At 34.1% G+C, this 22024-nt stretch overlaps 4 protein-coding genes across 4 annotated transcripts in view; 2 read left to right on the forward strand and 2 right to left on the reverse strand.

The window, feature by feature from the left end:
* Window positions 1–945: 945 nt before the first annotated feature.
* Window positions 946–6198, reverse strand: LOC133329383 (uncharacterized). Its single transcript, XM_061537857.1, has 4 exons — window positions 5199–6198; window positions 4522–5023; window positions 4034–4445; window positions 946–954 (listed from the first exon to the last, which is right to left on the reverse strand). Exons 1-4 carry the CDS (start codon window positions 6196–6198, stop codon window positions 946–948), a joined length of 1923 nt encoding a protein of 640 aa, XP_061393841.1.
* A 313-nt stretch (window positions 6199–6511) lies between these two features.
* LOC133329371 (acyl-coenzyme A thioesterase 13-like) lies at window positions 6512–8469 on the forward strand. Its single transcript, XM_061537846.1, has 2 exons — window positions 6512–6598; window positions 8119–8469. The coding sequence occupies exons 1-2, from the start codon at window positions 6512–6514 to the stop codon at window positions 8464–8466; spliced, it is 435 nt and encodes a 144-aa protein (XP_061393830.1). The 3' UTR covers window positions 8467–8469.
* A 298-nt stretch (window positions 8470–8767) lies between these two features.
* Window positions 8768–15842, forward strand: LOC133329372 (acyl-coenzyme A thioesterase 13). The gene is made up of 2 exons (XM_061537848.1): window positions 8768–8857; window positions 15501–15842. The coding sequence occupies exons 1-2, from the start codon at window positions 8768–8770 to the stop codon at window positions 15840–15842; spliced, it is 432 nt and encodes a 143-aa protein (XP_061393832.1).
* Window positions 15843–16297: 455 nt separating this feature from the next.
* LOC133329373 (peroxidasin) overlaps window positions 16298–22024 on the reverse strand; it is a 47443-nt gene continuing 41716 nt past the window's right edge. Inside the window, exon 9 of the mRNA XM_061537849.1 lies at window positions 16298–18953. Within this exon, the coding sequence (XP_061393833.1) occupies window positions 16298–18953 (2656 nt within the window). The remainder of the gene's footprint in view (window positions 18954–22024) is intronic.

Below are 22024 nucleotides of genomic sequence, written 5' to 3' on the forward strand. Positions count from 1 at the left end.
AGAGAAGAAAAAAACATAAAATAAGAGTTTCTTTATTTTATTAATAAACCATATCGTTAGCTGAAATGCAAAAAGGCGTAACTAACAAAAAATTGAAAATTGACTTTTTGAATGAATATTGTGAATGTCAATAAACTACATGTGTTGATAAAGTCAAAAAAAAGAGCTTCTATTAACAAAAAACAAAAAGACGTAACTACAAGTGGGTTTATTTGATAAATGCAAAAAGGCGTAACTAACAAAAACAATTTTTTACTTAATTATTATGACTGCCATTAAACTAAATAACTAAATTTGTTAAAAAAAATATAGTATATTATTCGTCATATGCAATATCACCCTGCCGGGCATACTTTTTTCATTTCACATTACATGTTTATAATTATGCTTTTGTTAGTTACGCCTTTTTGCATTTTAGCTGACGATATATTATTTTAAATAAATGATATATGTTCTGTTCCAGTACTTTTTTTAATAGTAAAGCTAGTAAAAGGGAAACATTTCAAAATCGCTCTCAGAGTACAAAATAGTTTGAAAAGTTCGGGAACGCAAATCTAGTGAATATGCCAACATTAGATGGCAATACTTCAAAATCAACATAACAGCCGATCAGAAGTAGGCATTCCTGTTTACCATTTTTACTCGGCCAAATTTCTCGAATAAGAAGTTTACAAAGAGAACGCCATTTTGTTTGTGCTCTATTAAATTTCAGATTCAATGTTTTACCAGTTTTGCGGGTTCAGGAACGGTTTTCGAGTAAAAAGTTGCTAAACTTGTAAAATTAGTAGATTCTTTCAGGTTCTGGAACGGAACTACAGTTAGTTCAAAAAAGGTTCATATGAATATTTTATTTACACCAGAATAACAAATAACTAATTAATATTTAAAGAATTAGGTCGTTTATTTTGAAAGTGGGTTTAGTCCATTTTAGATTCTGATACAAATCTAGGTTTTCTAGAAAAGTTTACAAAACATATTACGTTATGTGTTCTATCATGTTTAAAAGCACAAAGCTACAAACAAAATGAATGCCACTTAACAATATGTTTGAAACAAATCTAAATCTGTAGACATCTCAAAATAAAAAAAAATATAAACTTAAACCTCTTTAAAAATAAAAGACTCAATTGAGTAATTAATTACCGTCAATGTTACAACTTAAATTGTTGACAATTAACTTAAGGGGACCCCCCCCCATTCTCGGGGTCAAAATTTTTGTTGATATAATTCGAATCTACACTGATTAAAGAATGTCTCTACAAAATTTCAAGTGAAAATCTCAAGAACTGTTGAAGATATATCCGATTTAGTGTGTCAGCATCAAGTGACGGCTAAAGGGTTTCTCAAACTTTAAACGCGTTTTTCTCTAAACATTTTTTTGCGAATGGCGGGCACGATCAAAAACTAATAATCCAATCGGTTCCAAATTTTGCATCGTTTCTCTGGGAGTGTATAGCTCTCGTATGAACTAGGATAAAGCCAATCGGTGAAGATCTTCCTTATTTTTTAATTTGGTTTTTGGTCAAAAATATTTTCCAAAAATATTTTTTCAAAGGTCCACCATTTTGTTAATTTTAGAGCGAAGTCAATAATCCTAGTTCATACGAGAGCCAGACATGTACTCTTTCTAACACCGTTGGAATTTTCGGATTCCGATGTTCCAAGGAGTTATCATGCCCGCCATCAAAAATAAGGACTTTTCTTTAATTACAAAAAACAACAATAACAAAAATTTTTTGTAAATTATTTTTCTTCTTTTTTAAATCTTCAATTATATATGTGCAAAGTTATAGCCTAGACAGACGACAGCCTTAATTTGCATTAACAGCCTTAATTCAAATTAACTTGTACATTATCCTCATTTTTATGTGTTGTAAATGCACAAAATCAAACCGAATTTATACTGAATTAACCAATTTCAATATGGCAATTCTGTAGAAAATAAATTGATTGTTGTCAAATTTGTTAACGTTTATGAAAATAAAAATTAGAAATAAAGGCAAAATACAACATTTCGTCGAATTGGGCGCAGTTTTATCATCATTATAGCTGTTATTCTTCCTGTCTGGCATATATCCTTTTCATAAAGATGTAATCCTAAAAAATAATGTAAACAAATGACAATATTTTCTTTCTACACACATACAAACAATAGTTTTGAAACAAAAAACTGATTCATAAATGCAGAAACTATCGTCTGTCAGGGGTAAATATTAATTCAAATTAAGAACTATTTAATTCAAATTAAGGCTGTCGTCTGTCTTTGGTATTACAAACCTTAACAAGCATTGGTATTGATTTACCAGCCCATTGAAAATCTTAAAAAATTCAAATCGAGAATGGGGGGGTTCCCTTAATATAAAACGGTTCCTCTTCTTGTGGGTGACATTATAAATAGGTCTAGTTAACTTTATCCCGCTATATTACCTAGCTTACCTGTTTTCACTTAAAATAATCTCATATCCCTATTGTGTAATATATATATTTCAATATCCACGATCCCTGGTATCGATGAATGATTTTTTTAAATGATCATTGAAAACTGAATCTAGATAGATTTATGTCGATTTTTAAATTGATGAACAATGTCATACTTTATTACTCCATCTTATAAATATTGCTTTAATATTTTATTGAAACAGAAAACTCTGATTTGCAAAATCTATTAATAAACCAAAATTTTTTATCCAGTAATCCGGACTGCATTTCACAACTCATTGCGTACTTTATAATCCGGATTGTTTGACCCTATTTGACTCTAAAATCCGGATTGTAAATATATATCATTATTTATGCGTTTATATACCCTATATAACTGTTTTCAGGGTATTATATCTTTGTGCAGCCCCAAGTGCTTGTAACGCCGCGAAATATTGGTCCTAGACCCACTTTTAAGTATACCGATCGTCATATCTCGACTAGCTGAGTCGATCTAGACATGTGTGTCTGTCCGTCCGTCTGTCCATTATAATTTGTAAATACGATACAGGCCACAGTTATGGACCAATCTTCACGAAATTTTACATGTATGATGGGTTCCAGCCAATGAAGACCCCTATTGTTTTTGGTAAAGATCGGTTAATATTTAGGGCATGATATGGACGAAACGCTTAATTTTTCTCGGTTTTTCTGATCGCTCCAGAGGCCGCAATTATGGCCCAAACATCGCGAATTTTTACATGATAAAGATCGGCCAATATTTAGCGGGTCAAATGGACCCCCACTTTTGTGTGAAAAATTACAGAAATTACAGATGCCGCAATTATGGCCCAAACATCGCGAATTTTTACATGATAAAGATATTTAGCGGGTGAAATGGACCCCCACTTTTGTGTGAAAAATTACAAAAATTGTATTCTATGGCGTATATATTTACCCATGAAGGACAAAGACCCGAGAAGTTGATAGCATATCCAAAAGGAGTGGTTGACCTTTAAATTGATACCAATTATATTGTCGTATGTACTCGGCTGTGGGAGTTACACTTAAATATTTACAGGTGCTTACGTATTAGTAACCCATTACAGCACTAGAGGGCGAAAATATAGCACTGATCGCTTTGAAATTTTCCATGAGGTTCCAGATATAATATTCAGTGGTGATCAGATAATAATTTTGGAATGAATTGGACCGAAAACTTAATTTTTTCTGTTTCTTAAGTCGATCTATAGACCACAATTGAAAACAGAACATCACAACACAATCCACTGTAAAGGGAATCTGGACAAGTAATTAGAAGGACTGTACTAAATATTAGTAATATTTGTTGACCTCTAGTCGGTCAAGAGTATGCAAAGTTAGATTTTCGTGAAAGTTGTGTAGGGTATCATATGGTCGGCCCCGTCCGACTATACTGCTCCGCTCACTGGTTTTAAAATAAAGTTGTAGCCAATTTTAGTGAAAACGGTACCTATTATATATAAATTTCATTTTTTTGCCATGAATAATTTTATTTTTTAAAAAACCTAACAGGTTTAAATTATCACTAAATTAACATAAATCCGAATTGGGGTCCGGTATGTATGCTACTCACCTGTACGTAGGAAATGGTACATCTTCTAACTTCATGTCCCTCTCTACATTTATCAAATGTGGTTGCACTAATATCAGCATCACACATTTCACAACGCTCTGGTTTACATTTAAATCCATCGGTTTCAAAACAACATTTATTATATTCCTCACTAAGGACTTTTTTGAATTGTTCCATTGTATTTTGCAAATGATTTGATTCACTTTCATTATTAGCCAGGCCATTGATTAATCGAGAAAACTGTGATTGCATACATGTCACCGATAACTCTTGAAATGAAGACAGCTTTACATCTGGTGTTCGTACAGTTTGTAAATACTGTAAACGTTGAATAATGTATAGCATCTGGACAATCGCCTCTAGAAAAATCAACTCCATTTCAGTATTTCGTTTCACGTTTTTATATTTCATTCTGTTAAATTGAAATTGATAAATTTAATAAAAATAGTCGGAAATTTAAGAAAAATAAAATAATTTGTATGACTTACTTTTGATATTTCGCAAAGTTTCTTACAATCAATAGCTTTATTTGTAATTTTTGAAGATAAGCGTCATTCAGAATTTTCGGTATACTTAAGCGGCTTAAACTCATGAATTCATTATATTTATCAGCATTTAAATTATTGATTATGTCCAAGTTAATTGACAATACCAAATCCTTCGCCACATCCATTGTGTTTAGATTAATATTTATAAGTTTAATTAAACTATCGTGATTGCTAATTTTACAAACGCTAATAAATGCTGTATTTGGAGAGTGTTTGGATTGATGTGTATAATCTTTATTGCGTGATAGAAAAAATGACCAAAGACTGCGTGATTCAGAAGCAGCAACTCCTAAAATTTGTAAATTTGTTGTATCGAGATCATGATCGATATTTTGTGTTTCTATAATGAGCTCCTCGTGTGATGGGCAATTTATGCGAATATAGGTAATTATTCCCAGTATAGTGGTAACAATAAACTCCTCCGATGATATATATTCCAAACCTAAAAAAAAATATTTAAAAACAAGAAATATTGCATTGAATGAATAAGTGTATCAATGTTCCGAGAAATAAGCAATATACATCTCATACATATTCTTAGAATGCAGATCTTAATCTAATATTTCCTGTAATTATAAGTAATATAAAAGATTATTAAAATTAGCATTTTCTCTTACCTGTTACTTTGATACCTTTTGTATATAGAGTTGAATTCGATAATATATTACCATCAGTGTCTAGACGATATGCCAAAATATTTGCTCCCTTGCAGTATACAATGAAGTAAGATTTCCATAGTTGACTATAATTTATTATAGCTTTGCGACAATTCATACGATCTTTTTTACTCCACAGATAATGTTTTTCCGTCAATGTTCTTCTTGTGGAATCAATTGTTAATAAAGCGACTTGTCCTAAATTACATGCCGCGATCAACAAATTATCCTTTGTTGTCATATATGTAATTCTTCCCATGGATGTTTTGCAACGAAATAACTCCACAAATTCGTTGGTTTCCCAGCGGAATTTTAAAGCCACTACATATCCTATGGCTGTGGCCACATATATCACAGGCCAATCGTCAATAAACGACCATGTAAAAGCCGTGATTGTGTAGGTACCAATGAACTCCTTGTATGTTGAGAAATTTTTAATATCTTTGGGAGTTTTGTTCAAGGGGAATACATTGGATAATAAAACATTGTTCAAATTTGTCTTCAATACAATCCATTCGTGTGTCAAAACATCTTTATGCAGTAACTCGCATGATCCGTACGTGTTAAGCATACAACACAAATGTTCGTTATTATGGCCTTGCACCAAATCAGCTTGCAACAGTCTTGGCTTTATCGGTTCCACTGAACATTCATACACATACAATGGATCCATGGACAATTCTTGGCTCTCCAACACATTAGCTGTTTCATAGATTTTTACCAAATCGATGGGATTACTCAGGTTGGTAAGTGGCTTATCGTGTGAGACTTGAACATACTTAATATGATATGGCAGAGGTATTAACAATTCGACGGAATACAGCATTTCCAAGATGTGAAATTCATATGAATTCCCTCCCAATAACATATCATTGCCCAAAGAGTTCAAACAGAAATCATGTGCATTATCAACTTTGAATTCCCTTATGGCCAGTTGTGTTAATTTTAAATTCTCATCCATAACGGTTGAATGTTTTTTTTCTTTTTCAAAAATGCAACTCTGTCAACGAATGTTGTGGTTATTTGTTGCTTAACCAAGTACTCAGTAATCTCTGTGGTACGTCTACAACGAAAAGAGAGAATCAAAACAAAACGAAAATTTTATATGTAAAATATAATATGACCGGACTATTATTTCTGTTTTGCTTCCGTCATAATATTCCAAATATCAAAGATTGGAGATTTTCGCTGATAACCCTTACCTGTTGTGATGTAATGGTGTACAATGTTCAGTTATACTTTTGCCCTGATTGAGTGAAAATCACTGCCGAAATATGTCTGCAAAACGTGGAGTCGACTTCTTGAAAAACATTGCCGATTATATGGTCAAAACTAATGGTCACGATGCCATTACCAAAGCGGTAAATATTGAAATTTGTCAATTCGATTTGTTTTGTTACAAAATATTATTTTAATTGATAGTTTGTTTTTATTGATAAATAAAAATCAAAGTCCATGCCCGAAAATGCGAATGAAACCAAGAAGAAGAAAATAAATGTGAAGGGTTGATTGACCGCAATGTTGCCATATCATCGACTTTGATATGGGAATTTATAGCTCTTTACGGAGATTATAGATGCAGCTGTTGCAGAATCTTCAACTAATCAAATCTATTGGACAGACTTACAGAACGTTTACATGTACCGAATTTATTAAAACCGGTAGATCGAAATTGTCAATTCCATTATGTCAAGTAAATCCTCATAGAGAAGGTTAGCTCGGAATAAAGTTTTGATGTAAATATCGTTTTAGAGTTTTTGGTGTACCAAAAATTATGTACGAAAGCTATATGTAAATCTGGATCGATTTGAAGTAAACTTGGCACATATTAATCGGTGTGTTCTATCACGACTACCTGTCCACAAGATCCATTCAGAAGGAAACATTTTTGATAACTATATATAGTTTGTATATCTTAACCGATTTCCGCATAACATTACACACAAAACATGGCCACAACATGGTACGCTGTACACATTTTTGTCTCAATCGAACAAACATTATGTCTGTGGTGTATTGTAAAATCGGACGAACCTATATAGGGTTGCTACATACAAGTCTCTGAAACAATTTTTACCAATTTCAAATAGGGTAATAATACCATGCTTGTACCCATGGTACCTACAATTATACAAGGTAGAGTATCTTTTGTCATCATAATAAAAAAAATAAATAGAAACAAAACAATCGATTTGGAAATATGATTAAGGTACACAAATCATAAATTTCAATCAATGTTTTACAATGCATCTTTAAACAAATGGATTTAAGAATATAATTATTTTATATTTTTCAAAGCATTACATACAGTCTCAAATTTTGTATCCGACTTTGACATAACAAGCCTCAATATGAAGCCTCAATAATTTATAAGTTGCTATGGCAGTGAATAATTGTACCATGCTTATATCTTCAAATTTTCTGTATATTTAGGATCCAAAATATAGTGTCGATCATACTGGGTTGTTCCTACTTTGTACTGAACCCCAGTAAAATATTTGGATTTAACTGTATTGTAGTAAGAAACTCAAAAAAAGCCGGAGATTTCTTTCTTATATGGAATTATCGGATATATGAAAGTATAAGCTCGGTGTTTTTGATAATCTTTCTTATATGCGATTTTTTCTTGTATGAGATGTGCTTATATCCGATATCTACTCTAGTTTTAATCTGCGAAATATATAAAATTGGGAGGCAGCTTTATATTACCTTTTGAAAACGTAGGTAACTCTGTTCTAAGCGCTGTCAAACTTTCTTTTACAATTAATAGTCTCTTCCCGTACTTAAATTCGAATTGTAAAATATTCTGTTTCTGAAACAGAACATCATACTATTTTATTTTATGATTATTAATTAGATATCCTTTTTAATTTACTTACAGTTCAGGGTAACTGGAGGCGGTGATGGACGGTGCATTGGCGAATTTACCATAGATAAATCGCATTTAAATGCCGCTGGCGGATTGCATGGCGGCTACACAGCCACAATGATTGACAATGTAACTACATATGCTCTTATGTCGGCTGATGCCCACCCCGGTGTCAGTGTGGATCTAAATGTGAGCTATTTAAAATCAGCTAAAGAAGGCGAAGAGATTATTGTGGATGCAAAAACCATAAAAGTGGGCAAGAAATTAGCATTTCTTGAATGTGTACTAAAGAAGAAGTCGGATGGTTCAATTGTGGCCAAAGGAGGTCAAACTAAATTCATTGACTTTAAGAAAGAATAACAGTAAATTCAATAAAATTTAATTACTTTACTCTTTGTATGTATATACCATATTGTTGCATTAATTTAAATTTATTGTATTCTTTGTACATATACTGCTTTTATTATTTGTACTATTTTTTGAGCGGTATTATGAATATACAATAAAATATAGTAGTGTGGCAACGCTATCAGAGGCTAAGCATATGTTTCGATTTGTTTTGATATTTTTGTTCTGTTCATTCATTCGTTTCGTAACAGTAGTGCAAATTTACATAGATTGTAATATCGAAGACCCAAACAGCACAATTTAACAATAAGTGATGGGCACTCGTAAGAAGGGAGTAGAATTTATTAAACATATTACTGATATTATTAAGAATTCATCCGGATTCGAAAAACATTTAGAAAAGGTATGTTTTGTTGTCAGTTACGTTCGTTGTTTTTGTTTGCTAATTCATTACACACACACACACACATATCTCATTGGCGTTGAACTTAACCAAGGTAGGTGTATCAGCTGTTGTGTCTAATACAATTAAAAAACAATACAATTTTGAATGAAAATCTCTGAGTTAGTGGACTATCTGCAGTAAAAATTTCTAACGGTTCGGAATGGTATTCTTGGAGATATTTAAAATGCGGGTATTTTTGGAACTTTGGAGCCCCATAAGTACTTTTCCCAGGAAGTACTGATATTCCCCCTGAAAAAAGATGTTGTAATCAGCATCAAAAGCTAAAAATTTCAATAGAGGTGTCCGAAAATGGGATTTGTTCCAAAATTTGTTTATTTATATTGAAGCAAACTGCTCTACTTCACAAACTTACCTTGAACTCACCGATGTAACTGTGTCAAGTTGTCAATTTAATTCAAAAATACCCATAGTAATATAATTTTTTTTATTATGTCTGGTTACTTTTCCAGTAACATTCAGTAAAGTGGCCCACACACGTCAAACATGTGCGTTCGATCGGTGTGAATCGAAGCAATGTTTGACGTGTGTGGTACGGTGTTCACACCGATTTGCCGGTGCGCACACCGATCGAAAGAAATTAAAAATTTTTAATTTTTCGTTGTGCGACGCGCACATGTTTGACGTCTGTGGCCTGGTGTGTGGATATTTTCTCATTTGTTGAGAAATTTCGTGGAGTGCGGATCAAATTTATTTATATTTATGAAAATAAAAATAGGAAATGAAGGCAAATTTCAACTATTTTTTAAATTGGGGGCTGTTTTGCTAAGATCTTAGTTGCTATTCCTCCTTTATGTCATGTATCTATTTCCTAATTATGTAATCCCGAAAAATATCGAAACAAATGTAAAAAATTTTCATCCTACACACAGATAAACAATTGTTTTGAAGCAAAAAAACTGTTTCGTAAATGCAGAAACTCTCGTCTTTCAGGGGTAAATATTAATTCAAATTAAGACATTTTTAATGCAAATTAAGGCTGTCGTCTGTCTATGGTATAAGCCTTTTTTACTCTCTTTTGCGATAATACTGAGAAAAGTAAACAGACAACATTTAGTAAGATTTAGCAAATAAACAGCTGATTCCAGAAAACATTTGATTTGCGCCAAAATTAAAAAAATACAAAAGACAAACACAATTATTTGTATTGCATTTATTATTAAAAAATAAACAATAAAAGAAAATTTGATTTGGTATGTTCCCCGGGAACTTATAAGCTTCCTGCATCAATGCATTGCCCTCTATCTGGAATTTGCCTAAATATATATATATATATATATAAACAATTAGTTTCTAATTTAATGAACTTTGCATTACTTACGAATTTTCTTCAATTTCTGTAATTTCAAATAAACTCGCCTAATCTAAATGGGACTTAAAAAAGTACCCACAGTCTCACCATAATTAGGTACTCAATTCAATTATTAAAGTTAAAAGAGCATAGTGTAAATTCATGGTCGAAGGCTAACTTTTTAGGGGAAAAAGGCATACTTTGAATATAGCATCTGGACTGGTAAAAATATTTTAAAAGTTGTAGGGGAGACTGGGCCTCATTCTGCACTTTTTTAGAGCTCTATATCTCAGTACTTATTCAACAGGTTTGGCTGGTTATTTTCGTCTGATACATACTTAATTATAAACAATAGTTGCAAAAACATATCGTCATCAAAAATGCAAACGGACGTAACTACTATTGTTCGTTCGTCTAATCAAACTACATATTCACACCAAAAATTTAGATATCTAACGTCAAAAACAGCGATCTAATTAAAGAAATTCAAACGGACGTAATTACCACACTAATTACTTCACCACACTGTGGTACAGGGTATTATGTCTTTGTGCATATGTTTGTAACAGGCAAAAGGAAACGAGAAAGACACATTTATGAATCGATTTAAGCATGTCCGTCCGTCTGTCTGTCCATGTATTTTTGTGAGCAAAGTACATGAAATTTGGATGAAATTTGGCACAGCTCATTTGTTTGGCCCAAGGACGAACCCTATTGAAATTGGGAAAAATCGGTTCAGATTTAGATATAGCTCCCATATAAATTTTCGTCCGATTTAATGTAAATGGTGTACAAAAGTCCATATATATCTTTCGATTTGCATGAAATTTGGTACAACGTACTGAATTGGGCCTAGAATGATGTTTGCTAAATTTCGTAAAAATCGGTCCATATTTAGATATAGCTCCCATATATAGTTTAATACGATTTCATGTAAATTGTGGACCAAAATCCCTATATATCTTTCGATTTGTATGAAATTTCGCATAACGTACTGTATTGAGTCTAGAGTGATGTCTGCCAAGTTTCGTGAAAATCGGTCCAGATTTAGATATAGCTCCCATATATAGTTTCGTCCGATTTTATGTAAATGGTGCACCAAAGTCCCTATATATCTTTTGATTTGCATGAAATTTGACATAACGTACTGAATTGAGCCTAGAATGATGTCTGCAAAGTTGCGTGAAAATCGGTCCAGATTTAGATATAGCTCCCATATATAGTTTCGTCCGATTTTATGTAAATGGTGCACCAAAGTCCCTATATATCTTTCGATTTCCATGAAGTTTGACATAACGTACTGAATTGAGCCTACAATGATATCTGCAAAGTTTCGTGAAAATCGTTCCAGATTTAGATATAGCTCCCATATATAGTTTCGTCCGATTTCATGTAAATGGTGCACCAAAGTCCCGTATACCTTTCGATTTGCACGAAATTTGGCATAACGTACTGAACTGATGCTGGAATGATGTGTGCTAAGTTTCGTGAAAATCGATTTAGATCTATATATATATATATATATATATATATATTTTCGTCCGATTTAATCTAAATAATGGACCAAGTTCTTATGTTGCATAGCGTTTTGAATTTAATCCAGAATGATGTGTGCCAAGTGTCGTGAAAATTGGCCAAGACTTAGATATAGCTCCCATATATATTTTCGTCCGATTTAATGTAAATAATGCACCACATGTATCCTGAGTTTCGCGAAAATCGATTCAGATCTAGATATATATATTTTCATCCGATTTAATCTAAATAATGTACCAAGTTCTTATGTCATAGAATAACGTAGTTGGGTTTTCTAGAAGTACAGACCTAGCCCAACGGATGACCTATTGATATTTGTTTGAAGTCGATTTACATACTTTTGTTCCATTGTAACAAACGAATGACATGTTTATGGATAGATCTAGGTCGTTTCACATTTAGATAAATATCACATATTTTATTTCATACAATTTCATGATAATAGTCCTGTGTAATATACCCATATCATATAGTCGGCCCCGCCCGACTTTACTACTTTCCTTACTGGTTATTAATGCAAACGGTCGTAACTATACTCCTGTAAAAAACTAAAGCTCGCAATATTGAAGATAGAAATTTAGAACTTATATTAATGTTACTTCTGGGATATTGGCCAATAATTTATGGTAGCCCCCATATAGCGGTACCCCAAATTCCACTGCGTGGAAAAGTACCCTGTGCAAAGTTCTATCGCTATCGGAGAAATAATAAATGTCTTTAGTGCAACATTTACATAAAATCGGTCTGTATATGGGAGCTATATCGAAATCTAAACCGATTTTCATGAAACTTCACACACATCACTCTTGACTCAATTCAGTACGCTATGCAAAATTTCATGCAAACCGAAAAAATATAGGGGCTTTGATGCACCATTTATACAATATCTGACGAAAATATTTGTGGGGGCTATGTCTAAATCTGAACTACAGTTGTGTTGTAGTTACGCCCTTTTGTTTTAGAAAATAACAATTTAAAAGGACATAACTGACATAAAATCTTTAAAAACAAAAAAAAAAAAACCAGTGAGCGGAGCAGTATAGTCGGACGGGGCCGACCATGCGATACCCTACACAACTACCACGAACTCTAACTTTCTGAGGATGTTTATTCCGAGTCTGAGTAATATTTCGTGATACTTTTGTCCGATTAGAGGTTAACAACACCTCTTCCTTACTTTTTTCGAATATTCAGTACAGTCCTTCTAATTACTTGTCCAGATTACCTTCACGGTGGGTTGTGTTGTGATTTTCGGATTATATTTCATGAAAACACACAAAAAATTATGTTTTCGGTCCATTTCATCCCAAAATTTGAATCTGATCATCACCGAAAATTATAGGCGTTGTTCTTGACCATAACTGGAACTTCATGAAAAATTTCAAAGCCATCAGCGCGATATTTCTCCCTCTAATGTGGTAATGGGTTACTGAATAATATCTGAATACGTAAGCACCTGTAAATATTTGACTGTAACTCCCACATCTGAGTAGATACATCACTATATTTGGTATCAATTTAAAGGCCAACCACTCCTCTTGGATGTGCTATCAACTCCTGGGGTCTACATCCTCCAGGAGTAAATATATATGCCATAGAATAGAAATGTTGTCATTTTTCACACAAAAGTCAGGGTCCATTTGACCCGCTAAATATTGACCGATCTTTATCAAAAAAGGCATGCTTATTCTCTGGCCCGATCCCCTTCTCCATGCAAAAATTCGCGGTGTTTGGGCCATAATTGCGGCCTCTGGAGCGACCAGAAAAACCGACAAAAATTTAGTATTTGGTCCATTTCATCCCCTAAATATTAACCGATCTTTTCCAAAAACAATAGGGGTCTTCATTGGCCAGAACCCATCCTACATGCAAAATTTCGTGAAGATTGGTCCATAACTGTGGCCTGCATCGTGTTTACAAATTATAATGGACAGACGGACGGACGGACACACATGTCTAGATCGACTCAGCTAGTCGAGATATGACGATCGGTATACTTAATGGTGGGTCTAGGACCAATATTTCGCGGCGTTACAAACATTTGGGGCTGCACAAAGCTATAATACCCTGACAACATAGTTGTGTAGGGTATAAAAAATAATAATAAATTTGGTTTATCAAAAAATAATGCAGTTAAACTTTGAAAAAACTTCCAGCCAAGCTCCATTTTAATAGATTTTATAACGTTTTTTTGGTTCTCCTGTAAAATTAATAAAAGTGTAGTTACGTCCGTTAGCATTTATGATGACGTATTAGGATTAGTTAAACATGTTTACAGTTTTGTAAAAAAAAAATCAAATTCGCCGAATGTGCCCCTACCCGGGGTAGCTTCGGTATTTGATGGGTCACATTCGGCACCATAGTCATATACTGGTAATTATCACCGCTGGCAGTCTGGTTGGAATTCAGATCTACAAAAGGTTCTATTCGGTTCAATGTTTGACTTTTAAGGCTATATTTTCAAACGGCGGACGTTGACTCCTCAAAGCCACATACACCATCAGAAATAGCCTTTTCTATCGCATTTTTGACAATACAAGAACGTTTAGTCTTATATATGTAATTTCGAACCATATTAAAGGATTATTTTTACAGACAAATTCAAAAAACATTTGAAGGAAATAATATTGCACTATCTGCATATGTCCGAATATGCCCACTTCAAAATGCCGAATCTACCCCGAATGTACTTTCTATAGTTTTTTTTTAATTTTTTTCTACCAATCTTCTAAAAACATATTAACGAACTTTTATATACGAGTACGGAGACAGGACAAATAGCGTTCACATTTGTACAATTTCGCAGTTTTGTAAAAAAGTAGTAAAAAATCTAGAAATTCTAGGTATTTTCGCCATTTGTATAAGAAAATATGACATAATAATGGATTAGGGCGCGTTACGACTATGCCTCCTAAATTGAGGTACAAAATCCTAACTGCTTAGACTTAGTATCATGATAAAAAGCAACAGAAAAGCTCAGCTGATTTAAATCCAAGTTGTACTCGTGTCAATATAAATGGGACAAATACAAACCAGAACAGGATACAAACTCAAAATATCTTTCAGGAAAATGTAATGCTAATAATGTGCACGTACATATATTTTGGTTCGAATAAAAATATATTTGTTTATTTATTCTTCAAACAATAAAATAAATAAATAATAAAAAAAAACAAATACAAAATACACACAATTAAAACTTTTTCAAAAATACTTCAAAAGAATCGAGGGCTGATCAAAAAATGTTTACCACAGTAAATGATTTAATTACGTGGCCACCACTGTATATTGAAAACTTCCAACTATGCTCAATCTTTAGCAATTTTAAAATGCAACAAGATGAAACATTTTAGGGATAGGAAATAAACAAGACATCGATTTTCCCTTTAAGATAAAACGGCTCTAATATGCACAATGACATAATGTGCTGTTCCACAATGTGGTATATTTTAAAAAATGACCGAGTCTGATTAAAATATTCAACTTGTTTAAAATAAAATATTTTATTATGTCCGTCAGAAATGCAATTTATTAACAACACACATTTACATGATTTCATTTATGTATGTACTGACATACATACCACATAATTTTTCATTCTCATTTCATTCGTTAATTATTAACAAAAAATGTCTGCATGTACATTTAATTGAACAATATTGTTGAATAATTGCTATATTGCCATTATATCGCAATTTCTCCCACGAATATCTAGTTAATTAGAGTGTTTATTATATTATTTCTAATTAAAAATAGGTAAAAATCACCAGCGGGGGCGAGGGCAAATGCACAGCAGAATTTGTGGTGAGCACAGAACACTTAAATCGTTTAGGCGGTTTGCATGGCGGATTCACAGCAACCCTAGTTGATATGGTCACTACTTATGCTCTCATGTCGAAACCGTGTCATCCGGGAGTTTCGGTAAATATAAATGTTGATTATCTAAAAGCAGCCAAGGCCGGAGATGAAGTTCTTATCGATGCGAATCTCTTGAGAGCTGGCAAGAAGCTGGCCTTTCTTGAATGTGTGCTGAGGCACAAGAAGGACAATTCAATAATAGCCAAAGGTTCGCACACAAAGTTTGTCGATTTTCAATAGTCCGATTTAATGTAATGAAATGTAGTTTAGTACTAAAACTAAGAAATAAAAGAGGCACACCATTTGTGATTTGTAGAATTGTTTATGTGTTTACTTTATTATTCATTAAATTGCGTAAGTTTACTATATTAAGATTATCTTAAGTTTGGCCATTTTGTTGTCGTTCTGGTTTTTGGTTTAATTGGCTTATTCTTCTTAGGTTCATTCTTTGGGTGGTTTGTAGTTGAAAATTGTTTTACATCTGAATAGTGTTTTTGTTGTTGTTTTACTTTGAACTTATTTATTGTGCATTAAGTGAGAATTTTTTATCGGATATTTTTTTTATCATTCGATCGGTGTTAAAATTACTTATTAAACGAACGTACAACAAATTTGGAAAAATACAATCAATTTTTGTTCTCAATAAATCTAAAATTTTAAAATCGGTATCTATTGAATGCTTATTGGATTTTCGTCTAATTGTTATTACTGGTCTTATTAAAAATGTGAGGACAATGAGGACAACAGGCCATGGGCGGCGTTATTGGTTCTATACCCGGTTCACAGTGCACTTCGCCACATTTCTCCTTTGTGCAAGTGATTTGGGCACGACGACATTCACATTTGGTACAATAATCCGGCGTCCAGACTTCATTGTTCAGGCGTGTAGTTCCGTTTTCATCGACACAATGATTTCTCTTGATTGGTTTGTCCTTGGAGTTGCCGCTGCTATCACACGACTCTTCTAGTTTGTGCATTTTCTTGTGCATCTTTTTCAATTCCTTTTGGAAGGCGCTTATAACTTCCTCCAATCCGCTGACACGTTCTTCATTGACATCCATCAATTCTTCCAAATTATTAAAGTGTGTATATTCTTCATCATCACCTTCTTCTTCCTTAATTTGTGTTTGGGCCAGTGATCGCTTCATACGATTGGGTTTCGGATATGTCTGTGGTACATAAGAATCGATGAGTGGCGGTAAACTGCTGCATACTGCACAATCTTGCCAGAAGTATAAATTAATGCCAGGAATTTCTTCGCATTTCTTATAGCCGCCTTGATGTTTGGCCAAAATGAAGACATTTTCATTTACTTCTTGAATGTTGTCTCCAGTATCACAAAGTACCCTAGCCAGGTTAGCTTGTTTAATTTGCTCCAGCTGTTGCGGTAAGAATACAGTTGGGTTTTCGTAATAGAAACGATCACCGTCTCTTAGACGTCTAAACTGTTCCACCAATATGCACTGGAATAATGGACCCACTTTGCCGTCTTCTATTTGATCTTCGAGAATGCCTCCCACAAAGACATCAATGTTATCCGGATGACCGTAAAGTTCCTTCAGTTTATCGCGGACTTCCTTATCCGTAATCTCCTTGGCCAGATCGTCAAAGGTTTTGGCTTCAGTCAGATTACAAAGTTTACGATAGACATTGTAGCCAGGTATGCCATGATCTCTACCTCTCTGTATATTCATTGCAGCCAAGTCCAAAGCTACAGCATGGGCTGTTTGGAAAAGTTTTTCTGTTAGCTCTGAGTTGAGATTTTGTCCAGGCAGCTTTAATTTGGCCGGTGTGGCAAACATGCCGCGCATCAATGGATCTACACCGCCTTCGTACACCAAACGCCATGGAGCGAAGAAGGCCTTGTGTAATGGCAAATGTCCCTGAGTTATGGGTTCAAACGAAGTGTTCAAGCGATGTAGTACGGGATTGATGAGGGTATGGCCAAATCGGAAAGCAGCTGTGGCAAATTCATTTGCGATTGAAGGATCCAATGATGCATTGTATCCCTTGTATTCCCCAAGCATTTTCATGCCACTTTCGCCAATTATTAAAGGCAACCAATGCTTGTAGGTGATGTGCTGCATTTGGGCTCCGACAATTTTCCTTGTTTCGTGATATAGGGTGTTTCCTTCCCATTGCGGATTAATATCCTTCAAGGCAGTAGCTATGCGGTTATGTTCTCGTAACCAAATTGTGTGCATGGCCAGTAGACCCACTTGTTCATTAACTCTTATGTCGCCTGATACAAAGCAATTCATTTGATTTTCGTCTAAGTTGCGGCGGCAGTCCATGCCGTCTTGGGGAGCGGCAAATGGTAGCATTTCCCGCTGATTTGGGAAATGAACGCCCACACGTAAAAGGCCATCATCTGTGGTCAAATTCCTAAGTTCATTGGCAAATTCTTCAGTGTAGCCATACACCTGTGAGGCATCAATGAACGAAGTCAGTTGATTGATTTGTTCACGATGCTGGACACTGTCAAAAAATACCGAAGTCATGCCAGAACCACAAATCGAACTAGATCTCACCAGATCAATGCAGCGTCTATTACTGATGCGTGGGTCATTTGGTGGTACTTCAATGGGATAACAAGGTGGGGCGAATTCACACGTCTTTTTGCAATCCACACCATCCCAACTTTCTGAACTAACGGAGGGTATAGCGTGATCCATGTCATGATCCAAAAATTGACCCCATTGCATAACCATATGAGTTATGCGGTCATCCGGAGTTACTTCCTTGGTGGATATCAATGAGGTGGAAACCAATCGAGCGCTTGGTTTCTGGAATCCCGCATATAACTTATCCTTAGTCCAACCAATGGGTAAACTAAAGCCATTTTCATAGATAGGTTTCTCAAGACGGCGGAATGCCGTTAGGGATGCACCCCAGGTAGGATGAAGAAGGTTATTGCAGGTACCGTCAATGCTACGATATTTCGAATGGAAACACATATCTGTACAATTGGGCGTTTCACGATGCTCCATACAACCGGATAGTTCAGCAACCAAATGTAAATGTTCGCGCGACAATAGATCCTTAAATTTGTATTTGTCACTTTCGATGGTCAGATTATCACCCATTAAGACATGCTTGCGTATATTAACCAATGTACGTTCATAAATCTCTGCCGCTCTAGCCAATTGTCTGGCTTCGCCGGTGGGGAAGCGGAAAACCCTCAGCAGATCACCATAATTGGGCGGTGCAGGTTCACCATTTGGTTTTGTGCGATTACGACTTGTGAAAAGGGTATCGATAGTATTATTAATGGCCAAATCGATTTCCTTGGCCGCCTCCTCAAATGCAATGCGAACATAACGATCTCCAGGTGCCAAATCATCATTGCTCCTGAAAGTATAGAAGAGAAAAAATTTAGTTGTTAGGCCGATCTTGGGAAAGAGAGAAGAATAAAGAAAATACATATGAATGTACATTTGCAAACCATTCGTCATAACGTGAGGCGTACGAGAGTCACTGCTGGTTTAGGAGATCAGATTGTATATTGACGATAATCAACTAATTTTTAATATTTTCTTCGGTATCATAAAGGACCATTTTTTTGGTAGTATACAATTAACATTCTTGCAGGTTCTGGAGCAGACTTAATAATGAAAATCCTTTTAATTTATTTCGCTCATTTTCACATCTGTGTCTTTTATTCACAGTTAATAATTACATTCGGTATCATCCTTAATCCTATGCCTACCCAAATGAATGTTAAATACGAACATTAAATATTTATATTTAACTTAACCCCATCATTAACACTATAAATCACAGTTTGACATTTGTTACAATTTGTAATGAAAATCTTCCAAGATTTGCCAGAATCCTATCCATTGCCCCAATGTAAATAAGCATCGTTATCGTCATCATCACCATCCTTGTCATCGACATCTTCGTTATGTGAGGATGAAGTTTCACCTACAAAATGTCTTCGTTGAAAGCCAACTGTGTTCGTACAATGACGTGGATGTGGATGTGGTTGGATACAGCAGCTGAGAAGTGTTCATCATTAGAGTACAAATAGATGTATTACGTGGATGTGTATGATGACGTGGATGTTGAAGATGTTACACCGCAAACACTACAAATCCCCAGTGCTTATGATACAGGGATATCTACAACATCACTGCTTCTGTCACTTAAAATGGACAAAGAACCTAATGGTTGGCAACAGGATAAAACCACAAAAACATATGTACTGCAAGAGTTCTCCAAGAATCCCCTAGATACCGAACCAACAACTAGCAAATTTATGCACAGAACTTCAGGAAAGAAAATAAACCCAAGGCCCAGAATGGATGGTAAGCATAACAAACGAACGAGAATAAAAATATACACAACTCTTTGTATTATCATCTTATGTCTTAGCTCTTTGCCGGTGATACCCTTAACTAGTACGAACAATGAATTCGGTCTACATAAATACCCATTAGCAGTTTGCAACCCAACACAGATCCAGCAACCGGAGATTTGAAGTGATTTGCTCTTCTCACTTTTTGCTTATAATATCATCACTGAATCCGTAAAATAAGCCAAACTAAAGAAGAAAATGTCTTAGTGGCATTTCCTGTTGTTTTACTGTACAAAATTGCCTGGGGCCTTGTTGTTTCGTAATGACCCGAAATGTCATAGAACATGCATATGTCTATAAAATTATATTTCACAAAGAATTGAAGGCAATGGTTGAAAAATCACTGAGTGCGAAAATAGATTTAAATACGCTTTTGATAACAATTATTTAAGCTGGTAAGTTGTATCTTATTTAAAAGGCTTATTTCATAATTATTTGAAGTTTTATAAGAGCAATCAAATTTAATGATTTAGTTAAACGTGCTCGTTTTTCTACCTTTTATACCCTTCATCACAAGGTGGAGTGTATATTAAATTTGTAATTTCGTTTGCAACATCTCGGAATATTCAACTGAGACCCCATAATGTGTATACAGTGGCGTGCAAAAGTGTACGTATGTTACATATTCTACTAAAATGTCAATAAAATCGTTCTAGCTAAGATATTTCGACAACAATTTGAATGTTTTCCCCTATTTGTTGGATTATATCATGGTGCAAAAAATAATGAAAAAAACAGTTGCAACTCTGGTTATCGCGAACGATCACAACAAATGACAATTCGTATACTTTTACTCGTGTTGGTTAATTTATAGTTTACGCCGTAAACTTTACGGTTTTTATTTGAGTTTTGGTTAGATATCGACTATGTGCGGGGTTTCCAAATTATTATTGACACTTTTTTAATTTTCGAATAGTAGTTCTGACTGACCTTGGACTGTTAAGCAGACAAATAGCAAAAATATTTAGAAAATATTCAATAATAGGATCGTTCGTTTAGTTTCCCAGTAACATCTACTCAGTAAGAATTTGCAGAGAGTAAACACGATTTTTTCCTTCTCAAGAGAGAAAATTGTAAAAAGTAAACGAACCAAATCCAGTAAAAAGATTGTATCGACACAGCTGATTAAAATAACAAACAATATGGCGCAAACAAAAAAAAGCAACATTTTTATTCTTAGAAAAAATGGATAATCAGCGGGAAATTTATGTTGTTTATAAATACTTGCGTTTTTCTTATCCATTTTAATGTTTAATGATACAAAATCAAAATAAAATTCACAAAAACAATAAATTTGCTTGAGAACAATTTTGTTGTTTTTTTACAAAACAGCTGATGGTACAAGAAAATTCTTACAGAGTACATTTGTTCTTGTAAGAATTTCCATATACTCAGTAACACAACTTTCAAATCTGCTCTCTCAATTCACTCTCTTTTACTGAACTTTTGGGTAAACGAACAACATTTTATAATAATTTGTACAAATTATTGAGTAAACGAACAGACCTAATATCATTTCGAAAATAGGAAATATATAGCGGTGTTTTACACTGTTCGTCATGGGCAGTGTAAAACCCCACATAGTCGAAATGTCTGCTCGCTCAAGATTGTCAAATGACACAGAGGCTCGACAATGTGATAATAAACAATAGACAGTTCGTCTTCGAACGGCTCACAAGAAAGACGCCTTAAAAAATTAATTACGCCTACGGGCTTAAAAAAGTACAAAATGGCGCTGTGTTAAGCTTTCGCTTAACTTGCCACGTGTTTTATTATTGAACTAACGAAAAATATAAGAAAATCTCGTTTATGTCGCGCATATGGTTTATGGTCTTATACCTTCTTTTCAATTAGAAAGTGGACTAGCTGGAGGAGGAACTGCCTCCAGTTTTTAAAGAGATAAAAAATATAAAATAAAAAAAAAAATAAATAAAAAATAAAATAAATAAATAAATAAAAAATAAAAAAATATAAATAAACAATAGGGATAAGTAAATCGACTTTTTGTATTAAAAAGTCCCAAATTCGAAGTCGAGTTTTAATCTTTGAGGAAATCGCAAAG

Source organism: Musca vetustissima, unplaced genomic scaffold (genome assembly GCF_032173495.1).
Source record: "Musca vetustissima isolate MV318-11 ecotype Yass unplaced genomic scaffold, APGP_CSIRO_Mvet_v1 utg2026, whole genome shotgun sequence".
In the NCBI taxonomy this organism is placed as follows: domain Eukaryota; kingdom Metazoa; phylum Arthropoda; class Insecta; order Diptera; family Muscidae; genus Musca; species Musca vetustissima.

Excerpts from the sequence above, each read along its gene's own strand:
- LOC133329371 (XM_061537846.1), top strand. The coding sequence starts at position 6,512 with ATGTCTGCAAAACGTGGAGTCGACTTCTTGAAAAACATTGCCGATTAT. Across the intron at positions 6,599-8,118 it reads ACGATGCCATTACCAAAGCG|TTCAGGGTAACTGGAGGCGG; the intron begins GTAAATATTGAA and ends ATTTACTTACAG.
- LOC133329372 (XM_061537848.1), top strand. The coding sequence starts at position 8,768 with ATGGGCACTCGTAAGAAGGGAGTAGAATTTATTAAACATATTACTGAT. Across the intron at positions 8,858-15,500 it reads TCGAAAAACATTTAGAAAAG|GTAAAAATCACCAGCGGGGG; the intron begins GTATGTTTTGTT and ends AATTAAAAATAG.
- LOC133329383 (XM_061537857.1), bottom strand. The coding sequence starts at position 6,198 with ATGGATGAGAATTTAAAATTAACACAACTGGCCATAAGGGAATTCAAA. Across the intron at positions 5,024-5,198 it reads AAAAGGTATCAAAGTAACAG|GTTTGGAATATATATCATCG; the intron begins GTAAGAGAAAAT and ends ATTTTTTTTTAG. Across the intron at positions 4,446-4,521 it reads AACTTTGCGAAATATCAAAA|AATGAAATATAAAAACGTGA; the intron begins GTAAGTCATACA and ends TCAATTTAACAG.